This window comes from Diceros bicornis, chromosome 16 (assembly GCF_020826845.1).
Source record: "Diceros bicornis minor isolate mBicDic1 chromosome 16, mDicBic1.mat.cur, whole genome shotgun sequence".
NCBI lineage: Eukaryota > Metazoa > Chordata > Mammalia > Perissodactyla > Rhinocerotidae > Diceros > Diceros bicornis.
Window position 1 is genome coordinate 23144212 of NC_080755.1, and position 16410 is coordinate 23160621.

At 40.4% G+C, this 16410-nt stretch overlaps 1 protein-coding gene across 1 annotated transcript in view; it reads right to left on the minus strand.

Annotated features, from left to right (window-relative positions):
* CDH2 (cadherin 2) overlaps positions 1-16410 on the minus strand; it is a 210817-nt gene that overhangs the window by 177568 nt on the left and 16839 nt on the right. The window contains exon 2 of the mRNA XM_058556932.1: positions 3730-3841. Coding sequence (XP_058412915.1) covers positions 3730-3841 — 112 coding nt within the window. The remainder of the gene's footprint in view (positions 1-3729; positions 3842-16410) is intronic.

Below are 16410 nucleotides of genomic sequence, written 5' to 3' on the forward strand. Positions count from 1 at the left end.
CCAAATACGTCTAGTAACACCAAAGTCATGGTGATAAGTGGGGAATAACGAAGACCAGCGCTAAGATAAACCTGTCACAAGACACCTGCACAGTTGGGCTAGCTCCCATTAGCCCTCACTCTTCCCTGCATTATTCCATAAGGGTTTTTTAAATCATCACCATCATCAGCACAAAATTAGGAACGGGGGAACCGGGGTTCTAATTCTAAATCTGCAGCTAACAATCGAAAGAGCTGTATAATCATAGGAAAAGCCTCTAATCTCTCTGAGCTCTAATTTGCTTATCTGTAAAATGAGCAGGTTGGTAATAAATGCTTTTAAAACAGAATAGAAAAATACAAGGTAAAAATGACTATCTGAACATATTAAAATTGATCTTAATTTATAAAGGCAAACACAGAGAATACCACAGGATAAAAAAGGAATGTTTTTCACCCGAGGGGAACAGGAAAAGGGAAAACATTATAAAACTAAATGGTAATGAGGATGTAGAAAAGAACTAACATACTTTTAGCCCTGTAAAGAAGAGTCCTACAAAAATGAAAAAAAAAAAAATACTGTCATATGCTACATTCCCTTTGGCCTAATAATTCTACTTTTGAACACAAATCCTCAAAGAAAATATCCCTAAAGAAAAATCAAAGCTCTCTAAAAAAAGTCTTCATAGCAGTACTATATATAAGACAGAAAAATTGGAAACAACCTGTAAGTGCAAAAATAGAGGCATAGTTAAGCAAAATCTAATTTTGCTAACAAAATGGAACAAAGGCCTTTATAGCCATTTTTTATATACTGAACTATTTTCAAAAGAGTGGAAATATTCAACATGATATAACAAGAAATGTAAAGGTTGATCACAAAATACCTTTGCCCTCTTTATGACTTTACAAAACACACACTGATGAAAACCAGAAGAGAAACTAGAGAGATATAACTAGTTCATTGGGTCCACTCTTTCTATAAAATTCATTACAATAGCAAAAACAAAAGAGGGATGGGGAGAAGGGAATGCTCTACTTCATGCTTCTTCTACGTAGCTTTTCTAACATGACTAAATACCACCTTGTATCCTCATCTAATGCTTAATGTTTTTCAAGCACCATCACAAAGATTATGTGGCTTAGTTGTTTGAAAAATAATCAGCATTCACAGCACCTCTACATCAAAATGTTAAACTTTTGTACAAGGTCTGGTGTGTCAGGGATGTATCCTATGAAACCATACTATACATACTGGTGACTACTGTCCTCCTCTCCCCAAACGTCATCAATGGGAAATTAAAGGAAGTATCAAGAGTTGGGAGTTATGATTTCAACAGGATCTTGGACTCTAAGTCAATCTTAATATGGTAGAACTTGCCATGAGGCAAATGCCTTGGAAAACTGTTGCATGTTTCTTATGTACAATTACTTCTCTCCTTAAACACTATACATTATAAAACCATGGCAAAAGTCATCAGTTAGGCTGGCCTAGCAATAGATCCTTTCAGCTCTAGTAATACAAGGTGAATGGACGTACTACAGTACACAGAATTCATGAACATAATTATGGCACGGTATCTGGGTTCAGTCTATAGATGCACCTTTGGATTATCATCCCACTACAAACTCCAAAAACAGATAAAAGGTAAAAATCTAGAATTCTTCTAGGTAACAGTTCTCCAAGAGAAACATAACTGGTGACAATGTTCTTGTAAAAGGGAATGTTGATGTTTCACAAAAGCCTGTGTAAGTTTTCTTCCTTCTCCCAAAAATATTATTTTCTACTAATCAATATTTTGAACTTGATACTTTAAGCTTTAAGATGCTGGTGTCCTTTAACATATTCTATGAATGATAAAGAAAAAAAGTAATGATGGGTGATGAGAGAAACAGTTTTAAAAAAAAGCCAAAAGATAAAAATAGTAACAACTGGCCATACCCAAACTGTAGAAATTCTACCAGAGACTACCATACACATTTCTCTCAGTGGTGGCTAGAGCACAAAGTCAAAAGTATTTTCAATCTTTCACATTTACAACTCTAGCCAAATCCCAAGTTTCCAGGTTATACTAAAAAGAGACTGGCAAGCAACTGCCCAATGTCTACTGTCATGAGAACTATCTAATAATTGAAAACAGACTTTCATTTTCAAAACTATTCAATATGCCAATGTATTTCATATCAATGGTTTCTAGTGACAGACCACGCGTTTATCTGTAACCAGCAAATTTCAACTAGGAAAAGAGACTAGGGGAAGGAATTATCCATTTAAAAATGAATCTCACAAGTAAATGGCAAAAACGCAACAAATTTCAATGATATGTTTTATCTGTCTGAATTATCTATAGAATCATATCAAAATATTTTTCCAGTATTAAAATAATATTTACAGATCACATAGATCCTAGGATGCCACATAATAATTTACAGATTAAAAAAAAATGACAAATGTACAGAAGAACTCCAAGACTCATATTAATCTATACACTTTGATTTGAGTTAAACCTATATCATGTCAACTATTACCCACTAGATGAGATAGCAATTCAGTGTTAAGACAGACTAGTAAATGTTGATTTGACGTTTATTTATTAAAATACCATGTAATGAGGCAGGGACAAGAAGATGTCTTAAAAAAAATCAACTTCAGAGAGATCACATGGGTGTGAGCAAATCACAATTAGAATAGAAATGAAAATAAAATGATAATCTGCACCAAAGAACCTTAGTAGCTAAGAGGCCATTTACATTTCGAAGTCCTCCGGCTATGGTATTCTTAAGTATTGCACCACTAAGGCTTGTCAGTGCTGCAGAGACACTTCAATTAAGGCTGTGCAGTAGAGCCCTGTGTAAATTAATTAGTTGAAGTTGCACAGATTTTCTAAAAGCAGCTCTCTAAAACAGCCTCAGAGATATGCCCGATTTGTGAGGAATTAGAATTTAAATACAACTTACTAATCAATTCTTGCTTTCCCATTTCAATGACAATTTGTGTAATGATAAATAAGTCCGTGAAAATACTACTAACCAAAATTTTATTTGCTTTCAATTAGAGGTAAAGGAAGGGGCTTTCAATTTTGCTTTTGATTCTCAAGTTTTATTTCGGATTTTATCTAGACTTATTGGCAAGAGTTTTCACATGATAACTATAATGAACCTGATCCATATTTAAATAGGAGATGAGTCTATATTTGAGATTCACATATGTTACAACTAAATTAGCTATCTAGTAATTCCTATAAACAATGTCATAACAAAAATACGGATTTCATGCTCCTGCCTCAAGACTTTACCTGCCAAATCTGTTCATTATAATTTAGCTAAACATTAAAGTTTGACATGTTTTATCAAAGATAATATTATAGTAATTTCTTTAATTCAAAACACGAAGTGGATTTTTGCCGTAAATAATTTTTAAAACCAATAGAATCAGATGTTTGCTAAATATTATTCTTCAAAATAAGCGCAATGCATGCAAAAAAAATTTTTAATTCATTGTGTAATGGTTTCCACTATAAATTAAAAATAAATCTAAAATTTTCAAGAGATCAGGAGCCTTCCAGTTATGTGCATAAGAGATTCATGAGCTCTTCTGTAATCCTAAAATAAAGTCCCCACAGTCTCATTATAGTGATTGTGAAAAATTCATGCTGGTTATACAGTAGAGATGACTTAGAGACTTTTTAATAGCTAATTTGTTTCAAGCGCATAGACACTGTATGTACAAATACATCTTTTGAGATAGTACCATTGAGAAGAGGCTGTCCTTCATGCACGTCCTGTGATAAGACTGCACTGTAAACATCTTCAGGAAATCCAGTCTTGCATAATGCGATTTCACCAGAAGTCTCTACAAACGCCTGCAACACAAGAAAAAAAAACGTGTGCAATGATTGCTACCTCCTTCAACCAAGAAACATTCCATTTGGCATAAAGCCTCATTTTCCCAACTATCTTGTACAAACAACTCCTTTGTTTCCGAATGGTTACAATTAGAATGTAGAGGGCAAAGGGTTAATCTTTTTGATAACTGGAGTAGAAGAAACAAATCCCACTTGTCTTGTCCAGGCAAATCTAAATAATACACATTCTAGGTTCTTCTAAGGGCTGAACATTTCCATTAAAATGGTCATTGTGACTGAGGAATGATCAAGTGGACCTCGGGATGGGGGACAGCCAAACAGTTTTTAAGCTCCACAAGTCACCATCACTAACTTAACTTGTCAAGAAAAACGTATACATTCAAGTATATAGATCTTTATATTCCCATCTAATTCTCTGACTATGAAGTTTGTTTCAATATAGCCTGTTAATTAAACAACAAAACTGCAATATACTTACTGCAGGATGTAAAGTATTTTATACGAAGTAAAATCAGTCAACCAAAAGTATATATTTCTCTAATATGAAGGGCAGGGAGCCATTAAAAATATAAATAAAGATGAATACAATTATGTTTCCTTTTTATATGTAAAAATTAGAAAGTAACTATCTCTTGCCATCTTCCTCTCTATCATCTACATACACAGTTAACTACCCAGGGTGGTTAAAACTCAGTCACACCAAGTACGATCCAGCCACCCCTCCAAGTTAGTTTCACTACTTCTTCCAGCCCTATTGACATCAACACAAGACGATTACCCCTCAGTAGCACTTGTGCAGCATTTACAATAATTATAGGAAACTTCACCCTGCACTGTTGAGGATCCAAATACAGGAGGAGGAAGAGTGGACAGAGCCTGCCAGAGGGAGGGATTTCACAGCTGCAGGGCCTGCACTGGGAGCAGTCTGCACTGGTGAGGAGAATCCGAAATTGGGAGGACGCAGAAAGGGAAGCCCCAGAAATAGAGACCTTGAAGCAGTTGTCCGAATGCAGCGATACAGTGCAGCTTCGCAATCAAAGGACCACCTGGACTGTGTGTGTGAAGTTTTGCAAAGAGTAAGTCGTAAAAATCCAGACTAACCAATACTTAAACTGTTCTTCTCAGATCCGAGAAAGTAAAAAAAAAAGTCAATTTGGACTTTGTTAAATATCACACAGTATTCAATCTCAAAAATGCATTAGAAGCAACAGTGAGATATTAGTTCAGATCCATCAAATTAGCAAGTCTGTTATGTACAAGAAAGGATTGTATCAACTCAAGGATACAGGATATACACAAGGATAACCCCTTACGAAGGGGCTAGTGGAAGCTGGTACAGTCACATGCAAGTGCAATCTGGAAATTCTAGTGAAGACGAATGTGGACATATCCCACACGGTAGGTATATTCCTAGGGAAACTCTCCCCTGGGCGTCCCAGTAGACACGTGCGGGAATGTTCACCGCCACGTGGTTATAGCCGCAGGACCTGGAGACTGTCCGAACAGCCATCAACGGGAGAACGGACTAATATACTTTCACATAGACAAAGAAAGGAGCGCTCAACAACATTAAAATGGAAGAAGTGGAGCTACATTTACCCACAGGGTTACATCTCAAAACAAACAAACAAACAGTCAGTGTCTTTAACTTCCATGCAAAGTTGAAAGAGAAATTTAATTATAAATCAAGCTAGGATGACTATTATTTTTAGTAAGTTCAGAAATTTATTTAGACAACATTCCAAATTTAGATTCGAGACAAAGCACACTGCAGTGTGAATCTTGCAAAAAAAATAAAAATAAAAGGCATGATTGATGACTCCATTTTTATACATAAAGTTTAAATACAAAAGATAATGTAACATTATTGACATGCATAAAAATGTACAAGGCAGTGATAAACACCAAGTGTAGGCTAGTGGCTACTCCAGGGGAGGGCAAGACAGGAAAGGCGACATGAAGGATCATACAGGTAGCTTTGATTTTATTTGTAATAATTCATTTCTTTCAAAAGGAATCTAAAGTGAACGGTAAAATGTGAAGATGTGCGTAGGCACATGGGTGCAAATTATATTATTTCCTATATATCCTGTATGCTCTACATATTTCATAATAAGAAAGAGAAAACATTAGGGACTAACTGAGAAGTAAGAAGTTGGGCTTCCACCCGTCAAGTTTGGGCTACCAGGCGATATTTCGATACTTGCCAGCTGTAAATCTCCAGGCACTTACCCTGGGCCTGGCACAAAGCAAGCACTCAGTAAGTGAAAGCTTTTGCTTTTAGCTAACCACAACAAATAAAGGGAACTCCCCAGTTCACTATATAAAAGGGACCCATGTGCTGTAAATCTGTGTCCCACGGATAGGTTAGGGGTGGGCCTCTTCACCTCCAGTCCAGGCTTCTACAGTGGGAGGCCGAGGCAGTTTCCCACCCAGGGGGGTAGGTGGGAACAGAGCAGGGGCAGCAGATCAGAGGCAAACAAGGGGAGGCATGCAGTAAACCAGGGTCACATTCCAACCTGGGCATTCAGGTCACGGCAGCGTGCAGTGCTACAGGTAAGCACCCAGAGATCAATGAAGTCTAAACAGCAGAGGAACACTGTCATCTTTGCTTTAACTCCACCACTACTGTCATGTTTTCCAGTGGATCTGTCCTAAGGTAAGGGAATAAGCACCAACGTGCTCCTCACTCAAACCCACAGGAATGGGATTTCAAGGCCACATCAAGTCCATCAGTCATACTGTGAATGTTCACTTCTGAGTTTCCGTCTCCACCTTATTTCAGAAAAGGGAACCTCTGTCCTCAACGTGCTACCCCTTCCTCAACCTCTCTGCTCATTCTCCTCATCTAGGAAAGGGGACCCACCTGCATGGAGTGGCTGTGAGAATTCCTGAAACTATGTTGGCAAAGCACATCTCCAACAAATACCGGCGACCAGTATTAAAAACCCATGGGGGTCATGTATTACTTTATGAGACTTTCAAATTTGTTTTAAACAGCTCAAACTTTTCTAAATTATTCTTCCCCAAGACAAAACGGATCCACAAAATAACATGCTGTTATTATTCTATAATGCATTTTCTTAAAACCAGGCTCCATAAAATTATTAAAATAGATATTTTTGCCTATTAATTTATTATTAATTTCCTCTCTTAACACTCAGTCCAAAAATAACAAAATTAACATGTTCAAAAAACTAACAAGAAGCACTGAAATGAACAGACTCTCCAAACTGGAGATATTTCAGGCTTACTTCATGTCAAGCACTGTGCTGGTACATCAATATCTCATCTAATGCAACCCTACAAGGCTGGGGCTGAACTAGGTCTGAGACTGGAGAAGCCCACAGAGCCAGTGACAAGATCCACCCAGGGAAGCTGACTCCACTCATGCAGCCTCTGATGGCTATAGCTTTTTGGACATTGAAAGTTCTCTAGTTTAACCCATAGCTGATGTTTGAACATTTACAACATTGGTCTCAACCCGGCGTGGCTTTGCCCCCCTGGGGACATTTGGCAATGTCTGCACACATTTAGTTGCTGCAGTCGGGAGGTGGGTGCTCATGGCTTCTAGTGGCTAAAGGCCAGGGACGCTGCTACATCACACACTGCACAGGACAGCCTCCACCACAGAGAATTATCCAGCCCAAAATGTCAATAGGGCCAAGGGTGAGACACCCTGTTCTACAGCAACCCATGAAAAACGAGTGTCCACCTACCCTTTAGCACCCCCAGCAGTGGGAAGCCCATTATCTCCTCAAACAGCGCACTAAACTCTTTCTGGAACATCCTCCTTTTCAGAAAACCAAAACCCTGCCAGTGTGGCTCACCCCCAACATTAACTGATTAGGCTGCCAGGCCCAGGATGAGGCTCCAGAAGTTCAAAGAAAGGAACCCTCCCCTCAGAATGTTCCCTGCGGTGCAAGGAGGAGGCTGTGAATCACGTGCATTTTCTTAATATTTGAGTAACGTAAGGGTCAGTGAACATTTTTCTATAAAGGGTCAGACAGTAAATACTGGAGGCTTGGCAGGCCATAGGATCTCTGCTGATCTGCTGTTGCAGTGCAAAAGCAGTCATAGACCATCAGAAATGAATGAACGTGGCTCTGTTCATTCAGATAAAACTTTATTTATGGACACTGAAATTTGAATTTCATTAATTTTCAAGTGTCAAAAATATTCTTCTTCTGATTTTTTAAAAGCTTTTAAGCATTTAAAAAGGTGAAAAACATTCTTGCCCATATGAAAATGGGCATCAGGACTGTAGCCTGCAGACCCCTGGAATAGTGTGTTAAGTTTTATGAAATATCGCTCTCTCTCTTAATTCTCATAATAGCCCCTTGAGGGGGGTGAAATTATCCACATTTTGCAAAGGAGCAAATAGATTCTCACTCAGACGTGAAATACTCAAGACCTCACATCCAGAAAGAGGAAGAAGCAAGGTTCTCTCTATAGTCTTTCCAAGTAGAACAAATAATTACAGTACAATTCTTTCAGGAAACACGTACTGAGTGTCCATTGACCGCTGGAAACAGAACCAGACACGGCCTCTGCCTTTAAGAAATTCAAGGTTTAATGCGGCAGCAAAATAGAGAAGTGACTGCAATAGAAAGCAGCGACTGGGAGGTAGAGAGATGCAGAGGGCATGAGGGGAGCCCAGGGCAGGAGTCTGGGGGCCTCCCAAGTAGAACCCAGGAGTCGCCAGGCGGTGGGGGTTGGCGGGGAAGCCATCCCAGGCGGTCACTGCTTGAGCTGGAACAAGGCGGCAAGAAACAGCATACTGCTTAGGGAATTACAATGAGTTCAGTGTCACTGGAGTCCAAGAAGCAAGGCAGGAAGTCAAAAGTTGAGGCTGGAGAGTTAGACAGGGTTAGATCATAGATGGTTGGGGGCTTGGGGTTATCCTGTTGGCTCTGGGGAGCCAGGCAGGGATTTTAAGCACGGGGAGATCCTACTTGATAGAAAATTCTCTGATGCTTCGTGGGAAATGTTTGGGGGGGGGTGATAAGTGACAGCTGGGGGATAAGTTAGGACACAGACTTGAATCAGGCAGTGGCTGCAGGAACGAGGAAGGGGCAGATTGTATCAATATGCAGACAGTTAAAATTGATAGGGCTCAGTGAGGGCAGGGACTCACAGTGGCAGGGACAGAGGGAGGAAATGATGCCCTCCCCCATGTTTCCAGCTGAGTGACATGGGTGGCACAAACTAAGAAAGATAATCGCAAAATTATAATGTCAGGAACAAAGTGCTAAAGAAGCAGAAAGAATGGGATGATAAATCTGCCTGTAGAAATCAAAGAAGGCTCCATAGCTGAAGTGACATTTAGACTCTGTCTTTCAAGATGATTAAAAATTTGCCAGGAGAAAGAGGAGGAAGTGGAAAAGGGCATTCCAGGCAGAAGGTGCAGCATGGACAAAGGCCCTGTTGATTTATACTGAGCTTGTAGTCAAGCCAAACAACGCCGATCTATTTTACCAGGCAACTGTTAAGTCACAGCTTCCAGCATCTTTGCTGCTGATTTGGAGCCCCTGGGGGGAAGAAATTACATTTAAGCCTCCAAGATCTGATCTCGATAAATTAATAATTCCATCTAGATTTAGTCATTCCTCCCAGCTTTCTGTATCAAGAAGGTCTAATGAGACATCCTAATGACTTCATAAGGATGCTACTCAGATGCCAAAGACAGGGTGTGACGCATGCCCAGACACTGCCCTTCCCACCAACCCAGAGGCATAAACCAGGCTTTTAAGAGAGGCTGTCCATGGAGTAGTTTGGAGCACGGACTTGCCACATGCCAGACTGTCCGAGTTTGAACCCTGCCCATCACTTACTATCTGTGAGATCTCAGAGAAGTCACAGTTCCCTCATGTGAACAATACAACATGTATAGTAAAGACAGCACTCACTCACAGGGCAGGTGTGAGAATTAAATGAGATCATATGTGTAAAGCAGTCAGGATAGTGTCTGGCACATGGTTATTCAATGTATCAGCTATCAGTAATAGCAGCATTAACACTACGATGACAGCATGAATCTAACTCATGGTATGTCTGTCATACAGCCCAGGGAGTTCCCAAACTTGCTCAGCATAACAAGTCATCGGGGACATCTGTCTAAAATTCAGATTCCTAGGTCCCAACCCAAGACTCACTAAAACAGAATCTTAAGAGATGTGGTGCATAAGTCAGTATATTTAACAAGTGCCTGTGCAGCCTGTGGTGGCCACACATCCAGCCGTATCTTCCCCCTTCCCAAACTTTTCTGAACTCCAGACACAGCATACCTACCTTTCTGCCGAGTCTTCAAGTTGAATAACTTAGCAACAACAGAAAGGAATAAAGAAACAATTATTTTTTCTGCTCTTAACAATTCCATGCTGTCTCCTAGTTACTGTGCACATCTGAAAATTGAAACAGCAAGCCATCCTTTTGTAATTACTAGTTTGAAAATTTGGCCCCAGGTCAGCACCGGGCTCTCTCTTTTGTTTGAAAACCACACCTTCTTGATTTTGTTTTTTGGTTGTGTTTTTAATTGGGACGTTATCCTAGCCCCAATCCTTTAGTAAGTCTCTTTTCCATAATTCTTCAAAGATTACAAGCGGTCAGCAAGGCATCTCGGCCCACCAGGACGAAATTTATGCTGAGGATCTGAACGCATTTAGTGCTGTTCTGCGCTCTTCACACAATCAGCTCACCTATCTTGAGTTTCAATTTCCTCTTCCAAGTATTTGTTCTACTCTTCCCAGGCTGAAGATCGACCTTCTTGTCTAAAAAGGACAGAAGTGTAATAGGAGTTGAGGAGTTCTGCTTGCCTGTTAGGATTAGTCCATCTGTTCTGGTTTTTAACTCGCAGTGACATTGCTTTTTGTTCTCATTAAAATTTTTCCATAGTCTCAATACTGTTATCTTTAAGGCCCTGAGTCCACTACTCTTTTAGGTTCCCGTTATCATGTTTCTTTTTTTATAGTCATCCTTTGTCACTGGCTCTGCTTTCCAATTTCCTCCAAGTCACTCCTAAGTCCAAGCTCTTAAATATTCCATTGAAGCCACAGTGGACTCTTCAAACTCCCCGCCTCTCCATCTTCCTCCTGATCAAGATCATTTATGATTATTGGCTAAAAATTTCACATCTGAAAGCAGCCCATACCTAACGGAATCTTTATTTTTTCTTTCTGGCTCTGAAGACTGCCTAGCTAAAACCTAGGCCCTGTGGGTTACCATAAACTCTTAAATTTAATCAATTGGGTGTTTTCCCCCAAAGCATCCATCTCTTCCTTTTTTCCCTTCCAGATATTCCATCATCAGAATCCAGTAAGAATGAGAGTATTGTGAAGTAGATTATCAACCGCAGTCAACAAAGCTGAAAACCTCCTTTCACTTTATAATATGCTTGTTCCCCTCATTCTTTATGGAAATAAAGGCAGGAATGTGTGTAGTGGTTAAGAATGAGGGATCTGGAGCCAACCTGCTTAGGTTTAAATCCTGTCTCTGCTCCCTACTACCTGTGTGACCTTGACAAGCTATCCAACTTTGTCAGTGCGTCAGCTTCTTCCTCTATAATAATAATAATAATAACAACAGAGTACCGGCCTTACAGGATTGCTGTGAAGTATACAAAGGGCTTAAAAATAATTCCTGATTCACCACAAGACAAGCGTTAGCTGTTATTATGATGTTGTTGTTGTTGTTGTTGTGCAGACTTTTCTCTCTCTGCTACACGAGTACCTCGAACATTTTTAAAGAATTTTGTGAAGTAGGAATACTGAAAAGAAACTAAGGTGACAAAAAATTCATTCACTAACATGTACAAAGGAAAACAAGAAGAATTCCTCCCTTTGTGATTTGTGGGTTGGGGGTTAGCGACGTAGAGGACAGGGGGACACCATGGTAATAGTTTTATTACATGGTTATGTCTTCCAAATGTTATAAGTAAATACATTTATTTATGTTTTTATTTATTTATTTTTTAATTTTTTCCCCCAAAGCCCGGTAGATAGTTGTATGTCATAGCTGCACATGCTTCCAGTTGCTGTATGTGGGACGCGGCCTCAGCATGGCCGGAGAAGCGGTGCGTCGGTGCGCGCCCAGGATCCGAACCCGGGCCGCCAGCAGCAGAGCGAGCGCACTTAACCGCTAAGCCACGGGCCGGCCCAGCAAATATATTTAAATATAAACAATTAGTGAAGACATTTTTAAAGTGGTTAGTGAGGTACATGGTAACAGAATAATGGAACTGTTCAAGACCAATTCTGCATGACTAACTTTTTATTTTTTAATCCAATTTATCAGCACACAATTACATTTGCCAGATTCTCTACATTTCACAGGATCCCATCTACGATGTTGGAGGCTATGTTAAGAAGATTATTCAAGAGCTACCGCCACTCTTTAAAGATTTTTCTCTGTGTCAGTCATGCCACTGATGACGCTTTGAATTTCATATCCCTGGAAACATGCTTGAAATGTGCAGAAGTTTAACCCTGGACTTTGATATTTTTGTTTTGTCATATACTATTCTGGAGGGGGAGCACAGCCTTTTGAACTGGTTCTTTAACTCTTTCTTGCCTTCACAATACAATCTAGACCAGCTCAGGTGCAAAGAATACCTGAAGGAGGCCAAACATTGCCCCCTGTGACCCACCTGGTGATTGCCATCTTTATTTCCACTGTATTATTAGAATGGGTCCTTGAACATCTCTAGTATCAGCACTTTTATTTTTCTGATTTTCATTTCTTTTAATCAACTAATGAAGAGAAGAGCCAAATAACAGCATCGATGCTGGCTCAGGAACCTGACAACTGCTGAAACTGAACTCTGAGCTAGAAGACAGCACCACAATAAAACAGCTTGATGGACAAAAATTCGAGTTCCACAAACAAAATGTGCTTTAGAGTGCCAACTTCTCAGGAGTTGAACCTATCAAAGCTTAGGATCATAGTCAAACATACATCACGTGACATCCACAGAGATCTGTGCCAGTCCCCATCTCCTCAGCCCACGGGAGAGGAGGTTTCCCAGGCATCAAGGCTTCGTGGAGTGAAGTCCCAAAAGATAGACAGGAGTTTCCCAGTAAGCGTCCTGAATGTTTAATGTAATGGACAGCAACAACACCCCTACAGATTGACTTGGCTTATAAAAGTGTAACACTATCATGAGACAGTGGCTCAGACAGTTAGGCAATTAAATTGCCATTAAAAGTTCCAGAAGTGCCTAAGGCAATTCCAGTAGAGATGACCAATCCTGGCTTAGATTGATTTTGCCCCATCAACTCATTACACTCACCAGAGACAGCAACATGCTTATATACAATGTTCAAAATGACATCAGTACTATAGTGTTTAGCATCAGGTTGTGTTTATAATCAATTTAGGAATTCATTCGACTAAATACACTGAAGATCGGTAATTGCTAATATTTACTGAGTGCTTACCATATGCCAGGAACTGTGCTACAATGCTCTCTGTGCATGACATCTCAACAATCCTCACAACAACCCAAGAGGTAGGTACTATTATCAGTGCTATTTTGCAGGCAAGGAAGCAAACTGAGGAAATCGCCCTAGGTCATTTAGCTACTTAAATTAGGGATGGTACTCAAACCAGCACTGAATGGCTTTGAGGACCACCCTTAACCACTGCTTGGTCAAGAAAACAACCGTCAGGAAGCATCCACATGCACTGACACATAATACATAACTGGCAAAGGGCTGGAAATTGCCCTACATAAGTTAAGACCAAAGTTAGAAATATACCTGCCGCCACTGTGAATTTTTTCCTAAAATATGATTCTCAAATATGATTGCAATACGATCTATATTAATAAAATAATTTCAACGTTTCTGTTCACTATGGAAAAAACTGCAGAAAAAGATATCAAGCTTTCATAAACGTCTTGTTTTTTAAGTCACCCAAATCAAAGCCCACCACCAGCCCCAAACCCTTCTAAAAGCACACAAGGAAAATTATCAGTAAATACATATCACAGCGAGTATATTAATTCTCAGTAGGTGATACTGATGGGGGAATAATTACAGTCTGTAATAGACTTTGCGCACTTTCTATACTCCAGACTCTCTTGTATTCATGTACAATTAGGCCTATTTCATAAGACCTGGAGCATGGTTTCACTTTTTAAAAACCATTACAGATGTTTACGGTTCCCATAACTCTGATATAACTCATTTCATTTGAATAGCCAGACATAGTGATGATTTATCTAATTCTGAGTCCTTGATAAGATAAACCCAACCCAATTAGACCATGATTCTTGTGAGAAAATAACATTCACAGCACAGCTTCCAGAAATGTGCTGCAGTGAAAGGAGGGCATTGTCAATAACGCCAGAGTTCAAAGCCATTCGTGAACTTGTTCCCGAAGCAGCACCCTGTCCAGTGGTGTTCTAATAGCTTAAGCAATAAAGAAGTAAACCCACAGCCCCGCATGCTAACTCAGGGGTTACAGGGCTAGTATCACCAGCACCAGTTTCAACTCAGGGGCTGAAGACTAGCATCTTCTCCACCTAGGGCTATGGTGAGTGATTTAAGTCTGGCACTTGGACAGTTTCACTGTGTAACTTGTAGAAGGGGAATGCTTCTTCCCCTCCTGAAGTTCTTTCCGAAAGAACTCAGCCAACTTCAGTACTCCTCCCTCTTTCCACTCCACCTGTCAGTCATACCCCGAACGGCAGTTCTCCAAGTGTGGTCGAGGGACCCCTTCAGATCCTTCTAGGGGATCTGAAAGGCAAAACTATTTTCATAATATAATAACATCATTTGCCCTTTCACTCTCATTTTATCACAAGTGTTAAGTGGAGTTTTCCAGAGGCTAGGTGATGTGTGATAAGCAGATACTGAAAACCAACTGTTTTTTATTAAGCCAGACATTAAGGAAATCTACAAAAATATAAAAGCACAATGATACTCTTCCCACTAATTTTGTTTTTCTGTTTTGGAAAATATAGTTATTTTTCATAAAAATTGGTATTTATGTTACATATGTAATGGGTTTAACATTTTTAAATGAATTAAAAAAGTAATATATAATTTTCTCAGTTTAATTTCTAATATGCTAAACATTGATCGATTATTACCCACATTATAAAAGCTCATTGGGGCACTCAATTTTTAAGAGTGTACAAGAGTCCTGAGATTAGGAAGTTTGTGAACTGCTGCCCTAGAGAGAAGACAGAAGGACTGAACTTATCTGAAGGCTAAATTTGAAAGAACAATCTGGGCAGCTGGTGCCCAGCCCTGTCCCCTACTCCTCCCAGCTGGGAGTCACAGGCCCACAGAAAACAAGCGTGGTGATCTCATTTTCCATGCTGGGAGTTCTCCATCCCTTGCAGCATTGCGGGGATGGGAAGAGGGGGTGCCAGCACTGCCTGCAACTGAGTGAGCGTGTCTGTGGAATTTGGGATTCTGTATTAGCAACATACATGCCCACCCACAGATAAAAGTCATGCCCTCCAGCCCAGCCCTTATCAGAACCATGGTGTTATCTTCCTTTCCTAACTGTTGACTCTTCCAGGTTATATTTCACTTGGTTCAGAACCTGGTTCAGGGAGAAGTCCTATTTATTGGGCCCCGTCAGAGACTTCAGCATTTGGTGTACTGTCTGGGGACCTTGAGAAATACTAAAAAAGCAATCCAAGGTTGGGGAAGAAAATACTCATGGAGGTCCTGGGGCTTTGGAAAGGGGAGAAGGCGGGCTTACTCAGGCCCTGCACGTTTTTTAACTTGGTGGTTTGCAGCCTTGATTGTGCAGTGTGGCTGGTTTTTATAGTTGGGCAGGTAGCTTTTAACATCAAGAGGCTTTAATTCCTAAACCACAGGGTATTTTGATCTTGATGTGTGACCACAACTTATGGTGGTTATTCTCCAGGAAAGTGGCTGTTTACAGAGTCAGGGCCTAGAGCAGAGACAGTGGACCTCAGGAAAACCTGGAGGCCAAGGATCTCGGAAAAGAGTCAGGACATGCGGTGACCATAGCCAAATGGTGAACACGTCTGGGTGAGGGCTGTTGCAGCTTGGCCTCGGCAAAGGTCTGAGGCAGCTCAGAACTTCTGGAGGTGCCCATGGGCCCCAGGCCTGAATAAGCAGAGACAGCTGAGGCACAGAAAAAGGGGATTATTTCAACATCTACTGCCCAAAGACTAGTGAGCAGAACAATATTTGCTATTTTTAAACGACAGTGAAGTCAAGAGACCTATCGAGGCTCTCACTTTAAATTATTAATGACAGATCTATGAGGGCAGCTCCGAATTGGCTGCCTCTAATTATGCTCTGCATTTAGAGGCAAAGGAAGGCACATTTTGGATTCTTCTGACCACAGGCTCAAGGGTCAGCCTCCACCGAATGGTCTGCACTGGTCTTTACAAATGAAGGAGAAATCTTCCCTTGAGGATGGCCTTCTTTGGTCGAAGCAACCCCACAGCAAGTGGCAAGAGACTGAAAACACCTGCTTCCAAGACACTGTATCCCACAGCCACCCACCCGACAGAGCCCACACTGGTGACAGCATCAGGCTGTCAGTCTCAAGGGGCTCACAGGCAAAGGCAAAGAAGG